This window comes from Solanum lycopersicum, chromosome 3 (genome assembly GCF_036512215.1).
Source record: "Solanum lycopersicum chromosome 3, SLM_r2.1".
In the NCBI taxonomy this organism is placed as follows: Eukaryota; Viridiplantae; Streptophyta; class Magnoliopsida; order Solanales; family Solanaceae; genus Solanum; species Solanum lycopersicum.
The window spans coordinates 58,576,980-58,595,961 of record NC_090802.1 but is presented as its reverse complement, the minus strand read 5'-3'; the positions used below and the strand labels follow the sequence as shown (position 1 = coordinate 58,595,961).

The window sequence follows — 18,982 nt, the reverse complement described above, 5'->3', positions numbered from 1 at the left end:
ATATCGTCGGCTTCTCACTTTTTTTCTTACTTCAATTCTAACTTCCCAAAAATAATTATTATCAACATTTCAATTAATTTATCTTAAGTTCACAACAATTCCCAAAAATAATTATTATCAACATTTTAATTTATTTATCTTACGTTCACAACAATTGACATTCTATCGATATTAATTAGTATCGAAATTCTATATATAGACCTTTTTCTTCTTCTTCTTCATCATTTTTGAAAACAAAGTTTTCCACAGTATTAAAAAATATCCATGGATCCAAAAAATGGCTATTGCGGAGATACCAAAATTTTCAAGAGCTTAAGACCATCTGTTCCATTACCGCCATTAACGGAGCCTCTTTCTATCGTCCAATACGCCTTCTCTCTCCTCAACTCTCCGACCACCGGAATCAATATCAGCGCCACTACTTTCCTCATTGACGCCGATACCGGCCACTGCTTATCTTACGCCGATTTCCTTCACCAGACTCAAAATCTCGCTGCTTCTATACAAGCTCGTTACCCTTCCCTTTCACAAAACGATGTCGCTTTTGTTCTCTCTCCTACTTCAATTCATGTTCCAGTTGTGTTCTTCGCACTCCTCTCTCTAGGTGTTATCGTTTCCCCGGCTAATCCGCTTTCTTCTTCATCCGAGTTAACTCATATGGTTCAGCTATGTAAACCCCTTATTGCTTTTGCTACTTCCTCTACTGTTGGTAAACTTCCGTCTTCGTTGTTTCCTCTCGGTACCGTTCTACTTGATTCGCCTGAATTTCGGAAAATGATTCAAATCCCTGTTTCTAATCCCATCTCTTACCCGATCATTCACCAATCCGATTCGGCAGCGATTCTCTACTCATCTGGAACGACGGGGAAAGTAAAAGGTGTAGAGTTAACTCACAGGAATTTAATCGCGTTGATCGCTAGTTTGTTCTATAGCAGATTCAATGATGATGCCGCTAATGAAAGTGAAATCACGGAGCAAGCGGTGGCTTTCATGACGTTACCGTTGTTTCACGTGTTCGGATTTTTTATGCTGATTAGGCTAGCGAGTATGGGTGAAGCGATGGTGATAACGGCGAGATTTGATTTCGAGAAGATGTTAGCAGCGGTAGAGAAGTACAGAGTTACGTACATGCCGGTGTCGCCGCCACTGGTGGTGGCAATGGCGAAGTCAGATTTGGCATTGAAGTATGATCTCAGCTCACTGCAACTGCTAGCCTGCGGCGGAGCGCCGCTAGGGAAGGAGGTGGCGGAGCGGTTCAAGAGCAGATTTCCTAACGTGGAGATTTTACAGGTATGTGTTTGTTTATCACGCGCTAGAGTTAGAGAGTGTGTATGAATGGAAAATGTAAATCTCACATGTTTTTCTAGAATTTTTTCCAAATTAACCCATTATATGAAATAATTTAATATAATAACATATTTTTTAAAAATTTTATAAAATTAATATGATGGTATTTTATAGTAAGGTTTTAGGATATATTTTACTTTTTTTTTAAAGACTAATAGTGTTAGGTTGATATACGTTACCGCAAGTAATATTTTACTCTTAAAATGTTACTATGAATAATGTATACAATGTAACACTGTCAATTTTTAAAAAATAAAATATACTCTACAAAAAGAATTTTATTGTAAATTCATTTATACTAATTTTATAAAATTTTAAAAAAATATATTATTTTAATAAATTATTTTATATAATGACTTAATTTTATCAATACTTTGTTTTTCTATTCACCGAAATATTTTGTCGTGAATTAAAATTGCACTTGCTCAAAATACATACACAAACATCAGGATATTATATTTTATTGAAGCACCGATTAAAAATAAATAAAAAATAGAAAGTTATTGGATTTAAGCTTATATTATAATAATTATATCATAAAAATGCTGCTTATTCTGTCTTGACCATGTGAAACTTTTGAAAAGCTTACAATAATCAAATATGTTAAATTATTTTTTTCCAATTATATAATATTTTTGTGTTGAGAATTTCAAGTGGATTTTAATTTTAGATGAAGAATCTCTATTAAATTTCCGTAAATTTTAATCTAATGATTGCTTAAAAAGGTAAATCAATATTTTCAGTTATGTGCATGAAGCGTTTCTCTATTAAATTTCAATTTGGCCATGATTATTTATTACATTATTTATTATTTTTAATTTGGAGTTGAACTCTGGAAAACATTTTGACCATAAATTTTCAAAATTCAACTTTTAAGTTAAATTTATAATCAAAACACAATTTTTATTTTCAGTTATTTTTTTCACTTTGATTTTTTTTATTAAAAAAAAAATAATTCATAATCAAATACGGTCAAAAGGTTGAGGTGTTCGGCATTTGGGGTACCTACAAACTCTGTAAAGTGATTTATTATGGGCCATATCTTATGAGGTCTTCACTGCATAAAACTTTTGGGAAATTAAGTAAACTTAAATTATTTAATTACTTATCATAATTCATAGCTATAGTTTGATAAAATTACTATATTAACATTATTTATTATTACATGGGTCGACTTTGAGTTTGTATAATTAGTCATATTTATATATGTATAATTCGTCAAAATATATATATACATATGTATAATATATAATTATTTAACCTACATACATATATAATTCACCTCTCTCCCACTCTCTATCCTCTCTCTCTCTTCCAATCTCGGTTGCCTCTCTCCTCCCTCTACCAATCTTGCTTGTCATATATACAAATGTATACGTATAATATACAATTATATACATATACAATTTACCTCTCTCCCACTCTCTGCCCTCTCTTGCTCATCTCTCTCCTCCCTCTCCCAGTCTCACTCGCCTCTCTCCTCCCTTTCCAGTCTCTCTTACCATATATACAAATACATATATATAATATACAATTATCTAACCAATATACATATACAATTCACCTTTCTCCCACTCTTTCCCCTCTCTCTCGCCTCTCTCCTGTCTCCTCTCTCTCCCAGTCTCACTCACATCTCTCCTCCATATAACATGTAGCTACGAATTGTAATTATCAAACTATAGCTATGATTCTATGAAGAATAATTAAGCTATTTTTAAATGGCTATATGTGATAGTTCCTTTAAAGCTTTTGGTGCCCTGTGCCAGCTCAAATTTCATCTAGAATAAAAAAATGTTGGAAGTACAAAAATCCTAATTTTGGCAGTAATTACATTTTATTTTGAAAGTTTTACAAATTCCAATAATTTTAAACTTTTAAAAATTTGTGGATAAATTGCTCCTTCGATACGTTTAGTCATAAGTAGTATATCAAATATATAAGTTATGTATTAGATACATAACAATAAACCAAATTCATATTGATTTAAGTTTGAAATAATTGGGGTTATGTTCAACAATAACATTTGCATCAGATACATTGTATACAAACAAACAAAGATGTATGTTGTAGAAGTAGAGTGATGTATCCAAATGTTAAGAGTGAAGGAAAAAGCAGATTTTTGTAATTAATTCAAATGGCAGGAATTTTTAGTGATTATGTTACTTATAAGTCATGTAATTACGTAATTTTTTTCCCTATTATTTGTGTATTATAATATTTTCTTTAAAATTCAATCATTTACTGTAAAAAGTACTGAGTAATATATATATTTTTTATCATATAAATCTGTACTATTTTATTCTCTATAACCTTTTTCAATTACTAAAGTCTAAAAGAAATCAAGAAATTCTTATTTTGTCTTTTCACTTCTGTCCGCTAACACTAACACTATTTTATCCTCTTTGAACTCCTTTTGTACTCCCATTCCTCAAATATAAGTGTTTGAAAAGTGTAGAACATAATGAATTGCAATTTTTTATTTTGTTTCCTCTTCTTCTTAAAGCATGGTAGCAAAATATTAAAGTGGGGTATATCAAGTTATCAACTTCTTGGTCGATAGTCCATTGTTCTAGCTACTCTACTTTTATAATCTAAAATTTGTCGAACTTATTGCTTATAGAGTTAACGAAGTATACACAGTGTCTGTGTGTAATGATTTGACACTGCTTTTTCATGTTTAATGTGTTCAATTGTGATGCATCATAGGGATATGGTCTGACTGAGACTACTGGAGGAGCAACAGGGATGAATGGCCCTGAGGAATCAAACCAGTATGGATCTGCTGGTCGCCTTGGTGTGAATGTGGAAGCTAAGATTGTTGATCCTGAAAGTGGAAAGACCTTGCCTCCTGGACAGCGTGGAGAGCTCTGGTTACGTGCTCCAACAATCATGAAAGGTGATGCATGGTTATACTCAATAATTTACAACTCACAGCATTAAGTTAGTAAAATCACTATCATAGTTTACTACTATACCACAGATGAGGATTTTCCTTCTGATACTTCAGATTGATATTTCATATGAGTCAGTCTTATTGATTTCATTTAAGGAGCCAAATAATACTTAAAAGAGATTACAATATTTAGAATCTGAAACCTACTGTTGTATGATTGATTACTGGTAAATTTATGTCCAATTTGGCCTTTAAAATACTCTTCAGTCACACTTGAATTTTGAAAGAAAATATTGGTGAATCGCAGGCTATGTTGGAGATAAACAAGCTACCTCAGCAACACTTGATCCAGAAGGTTGGCTGAAAACTGGAGATCTCTGCTATTTTGACGCGGATGGGTTTCTATATGTTGTCGATAGGTTAAAAGAACTGATAAAGTACAAGGCATATCAGGTAAATTATAGTTGTAAGTAAATATATTTTTACCACTAGTATGCAAACTTCTGAGCTCACATCTCTTACTATGTTACTGCATCATTATCTTACGAATGGATGAACTTTCAGGTCCCCCCTGCCGAGCTTGAACATTTACTTCAGTCTATTCCTGATGTTGCTGATGCAGCAGTTATTCCGTATGTGATCCTCTCTGTCTTCCTCTATCGTCTCCCTATTCTTATCATGTTACTACTCATGTATCATTATGATAGAAAAATCATAGTACTACTTTTTGTTGGTACAATTTACATTTGATATCAGAAATACTGCATTTCCTGCAAAACAACTTAACCAATGGGCACTACTGTACAAAAAAAATTTCCAAGCCAGTCTTCCTCGGTCTCCTCTACAAAGAGGCTACTTCTTTGTTATATATCCTCACTAATATTTAACCAGTATCCATGTGTACTGAAATTTTCTTAATGCTACCAATGTCTTTTACAAAATTTTGATCTGGAATATTCTACTTTCTCTTCAACAGCACCTTATGGTCATATGCATACTTTAAACTTCTATTTGTCATAGCATGTCTTTTAACTTTGTGACCCTGATACTTAGAGAGGCTTTAAGAACATCAGGTGAATCTTCCGAGTAATTGCACCTCTTCTTTTTAGAAGCCCATGTTGTTATACTTATCTTACCGCTATTTCTGCATTTTTCATACTTATAAATGGAAAAAAAAAAAAACGTAATACTAACATTTTAGATTCAAGTTCAAGACTAGTATTTCAATATGTGATTGTGATTTGTTGCCTGGCATAGGAATCCTGTCAATTAAGCAAACGGCATAAGCAATATCAACAAATGTTCTGCCTTATAAATGATCTTTTTCTAGCTCTGAAGGTGGCAGTAAAATATAAATAGTCACTGATGTATATTATTTGAGTATTTCGCCAGCCGTGGAAATTATAAGCTGCCCAAGCAAATCTTTGAGTCTCAATTTCTGATGATTTTTCGACATTTCCAAATCTTAATATGCTCTTTTCTCACCTGAATCCAGATATCCTGATGAAGAAGCAGGGGAGATTCCTATGGCTTACATAGTCAGAAGACCTGGGAGCACTATTAGTGAGTCACAAATTATAGATATCATTGCAAAACAGGTAAACCTCCAAGTGAATATAACCAAAACCATTTTGCTTTATCATCGCATTATTGTATGTAGAAGAAATACATAAAATTCTCTGATCGTTTCACATTCAAATAAACAACAGATCCATATTGTAACCAGAAAATACCTTGCAGGTCTCACCATACAAAAAGATACGCCGCATTGCATTCATCAACGCAATACCAAAATCTCCTGCTGGAAAGATATTGAGAAGAGAACTCGTTAATCATGCGACTAATGGTGCTTCTGCAAGATTATGACGGAACAATTAGAGATATCTGCATAATTTAAACTACCAGTTGAACATCAACGTACAGTATGTTGTTTTAAGTCTTTTACATCACCTTCTTTACTTCAGTATATATTGCTATGAAAATCATGGCATCTCTTAAAGCGAGTCGAACGAATTATGTTTTTTTGGTCTAATTTTATTGCCTCGCGGCTATGCATTGCATTTCTCCTTTGGGTTGGGCTGTGCATTCTTCTAAAAACAAATTAAGAACATTACCATGAACTTGGAATAGCCTATGACGCTTGTCGTGGGGTTGTAGTACTCGTTTATTCTTTATCACATGTCTCGGGTTCGAGCTCTGAAATTAGAGTTGTCTTTGTTAAGGAGAGTTTTACCCCAGAGAGAGACATCCTCACACGTGAATTATGATTAATCAGACACGAAACAAGTAGAAATCCAACAGAAAAAAGAAGAAGAAGATGGAGCATGTTACTTCACTACAACATTTCATTCCTTATAAACGTATCATACAACTCTTATTGATACTACAAACAACATCCTAATTACACTGCATGAGTTATAGCAGATTATTAGCTTTGTTTACAATTGTAAGTAGTAGGTATGCTGTGAGTTCACTTCCTTCATTCTACATCTGCATAACCTTCGAGAAATTGTCCGATTATGAGCCCTTCGTATGAAGTAAGATCAGGGTCATCACTGGAGAGCCTCTTCCGTATTGCTGCACTAGTGATGTTGTCTGGAGTTTCGTCAAGAACCTGTTGGAACGTCCAAGTTGAAAAGTATGTGTCAATATTAAACATAAAGGCTAAACACCTTCACTGTAGCACAATGAGATGTCCAGTGATAAGAATGGATAACACTTCTATCTAGTTTTCAGTCCCTAATCTGCGTTTATGTCTTGTTCCTTGGAAAACGACATTTTGACAGGAGTATGAAAGACAACGAATGAAACAACCACAACAACCCAATATAGTCCCACAAGTAGGGTATGGGGAGGGTGGATTGTAAGTAGACCTTACCCCTACCTTGTTAGGTAGAGAGGCTGTTGTTTGCGAAAGACCCTTGTTGGAATAACTAGGGGCATAAGTAGGACGAAACGACAGGAGAAAGGCATGAGAGACCTCTCTCCACATTCAAGTGAAATTAGTTCCTTACCTCTACATAGTTGTTGACATATCCATCTTTGTTGGGAGAAGTGATCGGCTCAAACTCATTGCATATCCATTCACCGTCAACAATGTACTTGTATTCATAGTGTCCTTCCTGTAAATATAGAACCGAGGCGACTTTAGGATTTGAAGCTTACGGATTCCCAGTAACCAAAATTTTTTCAAGAGAACTTTATTGTATGTGCCAAAGATGAATCGAACACCTCATCAAAGATATAGCAAAAATTCAACAAGTTCCATTTCTAACAATAGACCAAGAGACTACTTTGTTAATGAGGTCCCAATGAATGTTTCTTATAGATTTAGTAGATTTTTAAACATAAATACAAAATATACATGAAAGTTGTTGGGTTCCGGGGAATCCACTCCCACCACACTAGATCCGCCCCTGATGAAGAAGACACTAGGATTGACAATCTTTACGAAACATCTGTTGTATGTTCTCCAATTAATTTATAACAATTTCTTTAGATTGTTAATCCTTGGTAATATAAGGGAATGAAACATATCTGAAACACAAAATGTGGATTCCATGATATATATATTAAGATCATAAAACCGATATTACTTTCCAATTATGTGTCTATATAATTTTCCATCTTGGAAGAAAAAGGAAGAAACACTGGAAGCCTAAAACAACATACTTACTGGCAAATCCCTCTGGAGAGTCCACAAACCTTGTTCCTTGTCAAAGTTTAACGGTATTCTCTGAAAACATTGAGAAGTTTTTGAATCAGCTCTAATATTAAGCATGAAATAAAGCAGAGTTGCATCAAATTTGAGAAGAATAGTTTATGAAATTTCTTTACGAACATGTAAAAGGCAATAAAACACTACAACAAAGGAAACACGTTGTTCATATTCCTGGATGCTCTTTCCCAAAGTAGTAAGAGCTCTTACCAAAACGACGACAGGGAATGTGGTTGTTATAAAATAGTTCTACCTGTAACCAATGCATTGATCTTTGGTGATTTAAAAGACTAACATTATCGAGACAATTTTCTCAAAAATAAACGGTAACACTCATCTGACAATATATGTTTTCTATTATTGTTTTTGAAACAGTAACAGCATATGATCATAGTGCCTCCACTGAAATTTATTAATCAGGTTATGGGCAATCGACAGTCGAAATTTGGAAATGATGAACTTCAGTATATTATGGGCAGCTGAAAAAACCGTAAAACATTCTGAAAAACTTGACTATTACCTGCCACCAGCCAATATCAAGTCCAGATAACTCCACTGTAGTACAACTATCACCACGCCATGTCAACGTGACAGGCGTCTTTTTTAGGCCTGTAAGCTTTAAACAGGAAGATACTCAGTCATGAACAGAAAAGCATATATGAGAATAATCGTCTATCATATTCAGAAAGCATGCAGAATGTGTAATGAAAACAAGTACTCAGATAAACCACCACAATCTTCCAATATTTCCAATTCGACTACAATCACAAGAGATGCATCCCTTTATAGAAAACAAATGTACGAGTGAGCACGGCAAAGAATACGTGGGAATGCACGGATTGCATCTCTTCTTCAATTTCCAAAAGTTGTTGAAGGATGGAGAATATGGTGAAAAGCGTGTTTTTTTTTTTTCATTTTCATACCCTATTAAAATTGTACTATCAACCAACAAGGTGAAATAGACTCATGTAGAATAGTCAATTAATTACAATGTAGCAACTCGAGTCTTGTACAGAGTTACACAAAATATTGACATATTTGAGAGGACAAACAGAAAATTTCGTGTATTTGGAGTAGCTATTACATTGAAGATAATCTGCTAAGAATAGAATCCCTTTCAGATTTAGAGGTACACTAGGATTCTTAGTAAGGATACAGTATCTCCTGGTATTGGTTTTATAAAAATATTGACCTTTCAACAAAGTATGTAGTGGTCAGCTAAGTAATAATATCGATCCTAACTAACAGTGTAAATTTCAAATTCACTTTATTAAGTGACAAACTGCAATACATATACCATGCACTCCACATCAACACCAAAAGTCACAAGGGAATTATGGAATGAAAAATTGTTAAAACGATAATAGAACTCACGATGTCTGCTGTGGCACTTTTGATTGCATCTAGTTTTGGGAAGCAGGGACGTTTGCTCTGCAACAAGATACACAAAAAGAGATTAAACATGGATTACTATATCTTCAACTGGCAATAATCAGCTTTAAAACTTTGCTAGAGATGCGACTGCATAAACTCTTCAAGGTGATGGCTTAAAATTTTAAAAAAAACATGAACTCTTTATCCAGGTCACCACCATAAATATTTTTGGTGCAAAGACCAAAAGAACAACATCTTTAACAGATGATATCAACTTCAAAAAGATGAAATCTTCTCCCTCACGGACCATAATTCATGGTAAATATTCTCAAAGAGCACTTGGTGTAATAGTAAGTCAGAGAGAAATAATAATATTTTCAAAAAGTGAAACTACATAACCATAATAGAGGGAAACTTACCATGAGTAAACTGAAAGCGTCAGTAAGCTTATAGCATTGAACCCAGAACATATATGTCAACTGCAGTTCAAAGTTCCAAACAGAATATAAGGTCAGTCACAATGACACTTAAATTAATAGAAAAATAACTCTAACTAATCGTGACCTCATTTCGAGTCCAAGACACTTTCTCAAATAAGAAATTACAAGATAAAATTTGATAAATAAAACAACATGGCGTTCCAGGAAGGTGCATATCTGTAGAAATCTGACAGATTGCTTTCTCCTTAAGTAATACAATCACACATTGTTTAGTTTGCAACTTGCAAACAAACCCAAGAAGTACCATGCCCTCTACATATATTAGTGCATCAACAACACTCTTAAAGGATTACCAACGAACAAGCTCAAGTAAATCTTATTAGAGATACAAGTAATAAGAACATACTATGTTGCCCTAGGAAGAAAAAATTGCATATGATTAGTCAAAATCATTTTGAAGAAAGCACATTATCGTTGATAGAAGTGTTATATAATAATATTAGCAAAAAAACAAGGTCTACGCTATAGTTATAGCAACCTTCTTCTATTCGATAACACAAATTAAGATCTTCCCAGAAGACAGACAAATAAGTACTTCAATGCAGTTACATCCATCACATGACACAAAGAAACTCAAAGCACATACCGCAACTGCAGGAGCTCTGCCAAGTCCAGCTGTGCAGTGTATGTAAGTCACACCCCCATTTCTATTGATGGCATTGTTCAGTTTTCTTATTACAGCTGGAAGCCTCAATCTCAAATCAAATGCATCAAAATCCCTGCTTCGTCAAGTATCGACACACTTACGAGAATAAAATAATCTCACACTGTATAATATTATGTTACAAGTCTAGCAGACATATTGTACTAATCACGAAAAGCGCATACAGCCTTGCAGGTAACTTTAGCAGTAATAATAAGAAATTTAACAAGTTTGGTATCTGTAAAAGATCTCCGCAACTTCCCACCCAGCGACAAGGAAACAAAGAAGTGTGTTTACCTTTACTAATTACGTTTCTTGTAATTGAAAGAAGAAAATGAATTGATTCATGGTCTATATATTCCATAATAAATCTTTTGCACATGAATGCAAAACTTAGCCTAGTAATAGATGTTCTCTATCTTGTCATTTGAATGTGCATACCCATGTCCCTAGGTTCTTATAACCTGTTATTTCATGTTCAAACCAACTCTAATATTTGATTTATTTCCTTTTAGAACTAAAAAGTAACAGAAAGAAAAACATTGTCTTTCTCAATTGCATAAACTCCTGCACTATTTGTAACATCAAAGAAGTGATTTCTTTTTTTAAAAAAAAAAACAGAAAGTTCTAATGCTACATTAACTGAAAGGTAGAGACAAATATAGAGAGGAAGAGAGAATTACAACCACAAAACAAGGCACTGCTGACTTTTTTCAGTTAAACTAACCTTATTTCGGCACGCAAGTGTTCAATATCACCACATTTGTTGGCATATTCACGAATTGCTTCGATATCAACCCCGAAATATCTAGAAAACACTAATTAAGGACTTGTAAAAAAATGTCTTAGATTGAGGGTCAAACAGATTTGTTGATCCAACATGAAATACATAATCATGACATATTTCATGGATACTCGAGATCTGAATTTTGTTGCAAGCAAAAAATAGTTTTAACTCCAATACTGCGAAGCTTGTCCACGTCCTCAGGAGTCTGTCATTTTTTGGGAGGTAAAAGAAAAAGGAAGTGAAAAGAATGATATGTTTTAAGAAAAGGAAATTTCTCATTACCTGTAGACATGAACCAACAATCAAATCTGGACGGATGAAGTTGTAGTTCATCCCTAACTCATGCCTATAGGTTAAGACTGCATTAAGAAAGTCAGGGACGATATGAGTGCCACACATTTTAGTTACTTAATAGGACTGTGCAAACTTTTCTGGATTAGTTACTCATTAAAAGTGTATGTCACGGAGTTTGATAATCTGAATTTATGCTAATACAACTAAATCATGTTTTTACATAGAGCAAACTTGGATTTGCAGTTTGCACAAAGAAAGGATGTTTTCCGGAATATACTCACTTTGTTTGAAAATCAGTGTTTGGCCATGAAAATTCTAAAATTCAACTTAAAGTTGAATTTCAAATTTGGAAAACAACTTATAACATGTTTTCCAACTCACTTTTCACTTTTGAAGTTGTATTAAGTACTTTCAAACATGAACATTAATCCAAATATAAGTTGCAAAAAGTAAAACCAAACACAACCTCACCTTCAATCCAATTCCATAAATTCCAAATTAAGTGAAAAATAATTGGAAGTTTTCTTTGATATGTCAAGGAAACTAATAAGTTTAATAGCTTTTCTGTTCAGATCGGAAAAGTATGCAGCAGAAAAATTCTCAAAAGTAGAAGATAATAAAGTTCACAGAACTAAAAAATGTGTAGAAAGATAGACTAACCAGCTCCCATAGCTGCAGTCATGTCATGACTGTATGTATCAGATTTTCCCGCATCCTCGTCCTTTGCTGTACTAGATTCAGGAACAGATACTACCTAGAAAGAGAGAAAGTTAGCTAATGGCAATTCAGAAATGGATTTCATAGATTAGAGATGGAAAAAAGGAGACAGAAGCAGGCACATCTTTCACAATTTAAACTATTAAACCAATGACATTGAGAGTAGCATGTCGAATTTAAAAACATACACCCAGAGAAAAAACAAAAGGAAATACCAATGAACGATTCATCAATCTTTGTTTCAAATATTACCTGTGCCACAATACTTAGACGCTGATCAGCAAATTTTGTCATCCCCTGTATACAAAAAAAAAATGAGCATGATAAGGTTCAATATTGATCACAACCAGTAGAAAGTACAAATTACTAATCCTGCCATTTCAATTTGTATGACATTTTCTCTTGGATGTCTCAAAATGCTTGACACCATTCAATTTATATACCACTTTCTCAACATTGAAAACATGTTTTCTCTATCAAACTAACTTTACAATTTTAAAGATATGGCACCTGGCCTACTTCAATCCCAAAAGCTAGCTCAAGAGGGTAGGATTGTCCAAGATCATATAAGTAGACCGTCAATCCATTCTCTAACTAATGTGAGTCTTTAACCAACTCGAACACCCCCTTCAAGTCCAAACCCAACTGGAGCATGGAACGGGTGTCCAAACGAGGATGGACCAGACACGAATACCATGTAAAGATATGACATATGGGCCCAACTCAACCCCAAAAGGTAGCTCTTGAGGGTTTGTCTAAATTAATATAAGCAAATCCAAACAATCTGGATCTCTAACCCACTCTAACAACAACCATTACTTCGACATTTTATTGTGAATGATATCACACAAAAATAATACTCACAGTACTAACAGTAAAATGAACAGATCCTTGACTTAACAAGATTTTAACGTGGAAAGCACGGGTCAAGAGGAGCAAAGTATAAGATATTAGGTTCAAGCAAAAATGCCAAGTGATTTACTCATGATTTCCTACATCGATCCACCACGTGGTGTACATAGTTATATGATACTTGTGTTTGTAGGAGGTATCAGTTAACCAACAGATTAGCCCAGATGCGTCAGGAACCACAGTTATAAAAAAAATAGCCTCTTTTTGATTCACACAACTTAATATATCACCCTCACACTCTTCATTTTTCCTCACACTCACGCACTATTATCTCTTTCTCACTGTCTGTGACTTGTTTTTCTGCTTCTGTGCAGTGAAATGAGGAAAAGAGCTACCCCTTTTATAGGGGCAAGACCCATGAGCTCCTAAGTAGCAGAAAAACAAAAAGGAAATATTTCCAAGACTTTCTCGACAACACGAACCAAACTTGGTCCCCAAAATAATTCCTTTTTCCTATAACTATAATCTTCGGATCAACTTACATGCATCACGACTAATTCCACAGATATTTGCTAGCTCTCACCAACACAAATACCGAGTAACTTAGTCCATCTTTAAGAAAGTAATTTGGTTTAGTACGGTCAATTTCTACTGAATATAGTATCACGGCCAGCTTACAGGCAACTTGACTATTTCCACTACCCTGCTACCTTTCACCAGTACATGCACCGTGTAACACTGTCCAATCTTCAAGAGAGAAATTTGATTTGGTATAGCCAATTTCTACCAAACGCGTTATCCGGACCAGCTTGCACACTCCTCGACTAAGTCCACATGTACTTGCTACCTTCCAACAACACAAATATCAAGTAACTCTGTCTAATCTTCAAACAAGTAATTTGATTAGATATAGCCAATTTCCACCACATGTGGTATCCGGACCAGATCAAACCCACCTCGATTAATTCCACATGTACCTGTTACTTTCCCCCTGCACAGTATTTGTGCATATATAGTGTATATCGCTAACAATATACTTAACTGACTACCAACCTTCTAACAGACTGATTAGCCTTTCTAACTAGCTATTAACAACATATGTATATCAGCGTATACACCCAGTATATTCACACTCTTTCCTCAACACACTTCACATAAAAAATTTTTCCATATATCACTAATACAAGAACAATAACAATAGTTTAATAACATAAGTAGGGTGAAGGATAGAATGCAAGATAAAAAGGTTGTTTTCGACTGACACTCAATCTAAAGATCACTGATATAATCAATCAAAGTGGGTCAAATCAAATCTAAGAAACAATACCCAAAAAGCGAAAAATGATCATTACCAGTGAAACAACAGTAGGATAAGGCTTTCTTGAATTGCCTGTGAAGCTTCTCAGTGGTAAACCAGAGGATCTGAACCAAGATTAATGGGGGAAAATGAAACTTAAACAAACAAAATTCAACAACAACAAAAAAGGATAGAATAAAAACCTGGGAAGATTCTGAAGGCAATTCATTTTGAAAAAAATGAATGGATTTGTAGAATAATATGATTCTGATCAAGTGTGATGCAGAAATGAGATGAACAGGTTTTTAGTTCCTTTTTGTTATTTTAAGCAGTTCAGTCTATTGCTTTATATACTTGTTGCTAATTTATTTACTTTTTTTTTTTTTTGTCGTAGATGAAGAATTACTTTTTTCTACCTATTTTATATATTATTCTGAATCATAATTTTTCGTTTATTTGTTGATATCTATTTTTAGAGTCAATTTATAATAATTTTAATTGATATTGATATATTAACATATTGATATACAAAAAATGTAATTTATAATATTTTCGTATAACTTTTTGATTTAAAATATTCAATTAATATAATTTAATTTTAACTTTGAAAATTAGTTAAATCGACTTTCAAAAAGCACAACGGGACGAAGGGAGTAAATAAAAATGCTACTCTTCATTTGGTTTTCTCTATATTTGATTCTTCGTTTCAATATTAATCAAATTCTTAATTTGAGTTGTCAAAATTTAGCATATGTTCGACAATTTGTTGGGAAGGAACCGTCTTCTGTGACTGCGTACAATTAGTAATGGTACCACTTAGTTGAGCTATATTATTTGATTGCAATTGGCCCCTATATTTTTATATTTTATTTGTTGCAAGCCAGCTCGGAATTATATTTTTTATAATATAAAGAAAAAAATTTCAAAATATTCTTGTTTAAAGTGAAAAATGAAAAAGCTAAAGTAATCAATAATATGATATCAATCAACACTTTATGGCAGGAGAAAAAGTTGTGCATTTTTCTTTAAATATAAGACAGGATGGATTTGATAATTCAAATGTAGAAATTATAAATAACGTATCAAGTGTCGCTATATTGTTATTACTATAAATTTTATTTAATTAGGAAATGTGTATTCTTGTCTAAGTTGAAATATGATGTATTATAAATTTTAGTCGTTTTTCTTTTTTTTTCCTTATTCAACAATTGTATATGTATTGTGTTTCTTATGTTTTTTCATATTTTTTTGATGAAATAATCGATTGTTTGTTCTTATTAGATCTCAAATTAGTCATAGAATAAATGAATCATCTTCATCTATGAGGATTATCAGAGGTATTCTATTGCATGTCAATTTTGTTAAATATTTACAATCGTTTTCAATGGGTTTAACTCAAGATTTTGGGGTTGATGTAGGGTCTATGTTAAAATCAGAACAAGTTCAACATGAACAAACAATGGAAGAATTGAGATCAAAGAAAAAATATGACTCTACGGCAGTTCAAGAAGTTATTAACAATGCTAAAGTTAGAGGCATTAAAATTGTACAAAGAGGAAGAAAGAGGAAAGCAGTAAACATTGATTCAGAGGAAAATGCATGTGAAGTTGACGGATTTGAAGAACATCATAATTATGAGGTAGTGGCTTAAAACACAAATTTAGATACAATTTTTTTGTTACTTAGATGTCAATAAACAAAAAATTATTGTTTAAGTAAATTTTGTATTCACGTAATTGTATATAGTATATTGCATGTTTAGTACACACTTGTTTTAGTTATATATTTGTATATGTGTCTGTGGATTTGATTACTTTATACATACTTTAAGTTATGTATAATGAATAATATACTGAGTCTTAATAGTGGTAGTAGCAGATTGTATATTAAAGGCTTATTATTATTTTTGTTTTTATATATATATACAAAAAGTAATTGGACTTAGTTATACATATGGGAAAATTTCATATATATGATTATAATTTGTATATTTTATTAGTTATATACAAATTATTGAAGTTAGTATATATTAAGTTTATATACATATACAAAAATTGATCTGTCCATGACTGTTTTCAAAATTGACTGTTTTTGTATACATATATACTAAGTTTTAATAGTGGAAGTAGTGGATTGTATATTAAAGGCTCATTATTATTTTTGTTTTTGTATACATATATACATAAAGTAATTGGATTTAGCTATACAGATGAAAAAATTTCATATATGATTGTAATTTGTATTGTATATTTTAGTAGTTATATACAAATTATTGAAGTTAGTATATATTAAGTTTATATATTATTGGAGTATATACAATGTCATTTAGACAGTTGTATATATTGTCATGTTTAACTACTATATTCATGTACACATATTAACCAGAATGCATAACCAAAATAGCCAATGAAGCCATTATCTGTATAATTATCAAAATAAAAATATTTCAAATCATTCAACGAGATCATATATACAATTAATACAACACTATTATACAATCAAATTACTGAATTAATTTTACACTGATATTCTTTTTAATATACAAATACTACATCAAAAAAAGTATATAATTGTATCAAAAGCAAAACACTTACTTTATGGCTATATACAATTATCACCAACGATTACTTGTATTCGCTTACACTATTCTTCTTTATAATATATAAATACTACATCAACAAAAAGTATATAATTGTATAGTACGAAATTTCTGCTTAAAATAATCATATTCTGAAACCAGTTTTCAAAAAAAAAGAAATTACGACACCACAATAACGAACGCACATAAATCAAAATTTGTAAATCCAATAGAACGTTGTATAATTATTGCAATAATAAACATGAATTTTCATCAATGAAACACTTACCTGAATTCGATTACAAAGAAAAATAAAAAAAAATTGATGAACTGTTGTTTCATAAACAGCAAAAATAAGTTTATCTTTTGTTTCAATTGCTGTAAAATTCTTAATTTTTTTGAAAAAAAAAATATGAATTTGAACGTTTACCTTAAAAAAGGGACGTTTACCTTAAATTATGTCATTATCTATATTTATTGTTAGCATATTTAACGCTTCAATTATAAACCATTTTTTTAAATAAAATTATACAAATAAAAAACAAAAGAAACCTTATATACAAAATTAAAGATACCTAAAATAACTAAACTATACCCATAGAATGTAATTAGGTAAACTATATCCATATAATATTATTTAATCAAATAAGTTTGCCATATATGAAATTTTTCCTTTTTTTTAACTTAAAAGTCATTTTATGTTGACCAAGTAGATTACCTTTTTGCCCATGATTCTTTTATTATTATTATTAATTTTTTTAATTATTATTATTATTATTTTTATTATCATCATTATTATTATTATTATAAAAAATTGTGATGATAAAAAAATATGTGAATGATAGAAAATATTTTTACTTATGGATGTAAAATATAAATTAATTTTGTTTTAATTTTTTAAAGTATGAAAACCTTAATTTTATCAACTTTTTATCATGTCAACAATTTTAAGGGTACTTCAGACATTTTTATTTAAAAAATAGTGTTACCAACACTTATTTGCCAAAACAAGTGCTTTTATCTAAACACATAACTACTTATCTTAAAAATAAGTTTCAGCACTTTCAAAAGTACTTTCTGAAAGTTAATTTTTTTTAAGTCCATCCAAACGGGCTCTAAGTATATTGATGGCAAATGTGTGGATTGGGTTAAAAATGGATCAATATAAAACGGATAATAATTTAACCTATTTGATATAGGTAAAAATAGATTGGATAAGAAATAGATTAGGTAAAATATTAGTTCAACGATGTTTTACTCATATTTTCATGAATAAATAGTACTCTACTTAAGAATTCAACATGAAGAAAATATTTTAATCTTTTTTTAGATGAAAAATGTTGAAAATGTTTCATTTACTGTGTCATAAAAGTGAAAAGAATCTATAACTTTTCAATTAAAATAAAAATATGTAATGATAAGGGGAAAATATTTTTAATTTCAAAGTAAATGAATATTTGCATTTTAGGACCAAAACATGCTTAATGCACTTTAACCATGTCAATACTAATACATGATTTGTTTATTTTACACTATTATTTATCATCCAATATAAAATTAAATGAATAAAAAAATATAAAATTATAAATAAAAAAGAAATGTACATTTAATATATATATATTTTTGGAGGGCAAAAAACTTCACCTTTTCAATTATAGTAAAAAAAATAATTCTATAGAAAAACATAAAAGTAAGAGAAATTATAATTTTTTTAATAATATCATGAATTTATTATGAATAAAAGTAAGAAGTTTAACTCATTTGACTAGTGTATATTTTATCTATATTTTACTCATATTTCAATGGGTTGAATATGGGTATCAACTCATACTTTACCTATATAAAAAATCACTCATCCATTAAAAAATATAGATAGATTGGACGGATTACTAAAATATGAGCTCATTTTATCGAGAATTAGTCTAGTATAACTTTTTATGTGCAATTTTAAGTATTTTTATTTATTTCTACATTTTAATGCA

The 18,982-nt window shown here is 31.6% G+C and overlaps 2 protein-coding genes across 2 annotated transcripts; one reads left to right on the top strand and one right to left on the bottom strand.

The window, feature by feature from the left end:
* Positions 1–98: 98 nt before the first annotated feature.
* LOC101266208 (4-coumarate--CoA ligase-like 9) lies at positions 99–6,309 on the top strand. The gene is made up of 6 exons (XM_004236294.4): positions 99–1,290; positions 4,054–4,243; positions 4,548–4,693; positions 4,805–4,872; positions 5,736–5,838; positions 5,981–6,309. Exons 1-6 carry the CDS (start codon positions 265–267, stop codon positions 6,104–6,106), a joined length of 1,659 nt encoding a protein of 552 aa, XP_004236342.2. The 5' UTR covers positions 99–264; the 3' UTR covers positions 6,107–6,309.
* Positions 6,310–6,567: 258 nt separating this feature from the next.
* LOC101266501 (phosphoglucan phosphatase DSP4, amyloplastic-like) lies at positions 6,568–15,132 on the bottom strand. The gene is made up of 14 exons (XM_004236295.5): positions 14,626–15,132; positions 14,478–14,547; positions 12,526–12,570; positions 12,217–12,310; positions 11,545–11,621; positions 11,391–11,467; positions 11,203–11,283; positions 10,419–10,551; positions 9,752–9,811; positions 9,333–9,389; positions 8,479–8,574; positions 7,917–7,976; positions 7,255–7,362; positions 6,568–6,854 (listed from the first exon to the last, which is right to left on the bottom strand). Exons 1-14 carry the CDS (start codon positions 14,649–14,651, stop codon positions 6,720–6,722), a joined length of 1,119 nt encoding a protein of 372 aa, XP_004236343.2. The 5' UTR covers positions 14,652–15,132; the 3' UTR covers positions 6,568–6,719.
* Between the last annotated feature and the right edge of the window lie 3,850 nt (positions 15,133–18,982).

Excerpts from the sequence above, each read along its gene's own strand:
- LOC101266208 (XM_004236294.4), top strand. The coding sequence starts at position 265 with ATGGATCCAAAAAATGGCTATTGCGGAGATACCAAAATTTTCAAGAGC. Across the intron at positions 4,694-4,804 it reads TAAAGTACAAGGCATATCAG|GTCCCCCCTGCCGAGCTTGA; the intron begins GTAAATTATAGT and ends ATGAACTTTCAG. Across the intron at positions 4,873-5,735 it reads GCTGATGCAGCAGTTATTCC|ATATCCTGATGAAGAAGCAG; the intron begins GTATGTGATCCT and ends ACCTGAATCCAG.
- LOC101266501 (XM_004236295.5), bottom strand. The coding sequence starts at position 14,651 with ATGAATTGCCTTCAGAATCTTCCCAG. Across the intron at positions 12,311-12,525 it reads GTCTAAGTATTGTGGCACAG|GTAGTATCTGTTCCTGAATC; the intron begins GTAATATTTGAA and ends CTCTCTTTCTAG. Across the intron at positions 8,575-9,332 it reads AAAGTGCCACAGCAGACATC|CTTACAGGCCTAAAAAAGAC; the intron begins GTGAGTTCTATT and ends TCCTGTTTAAAG.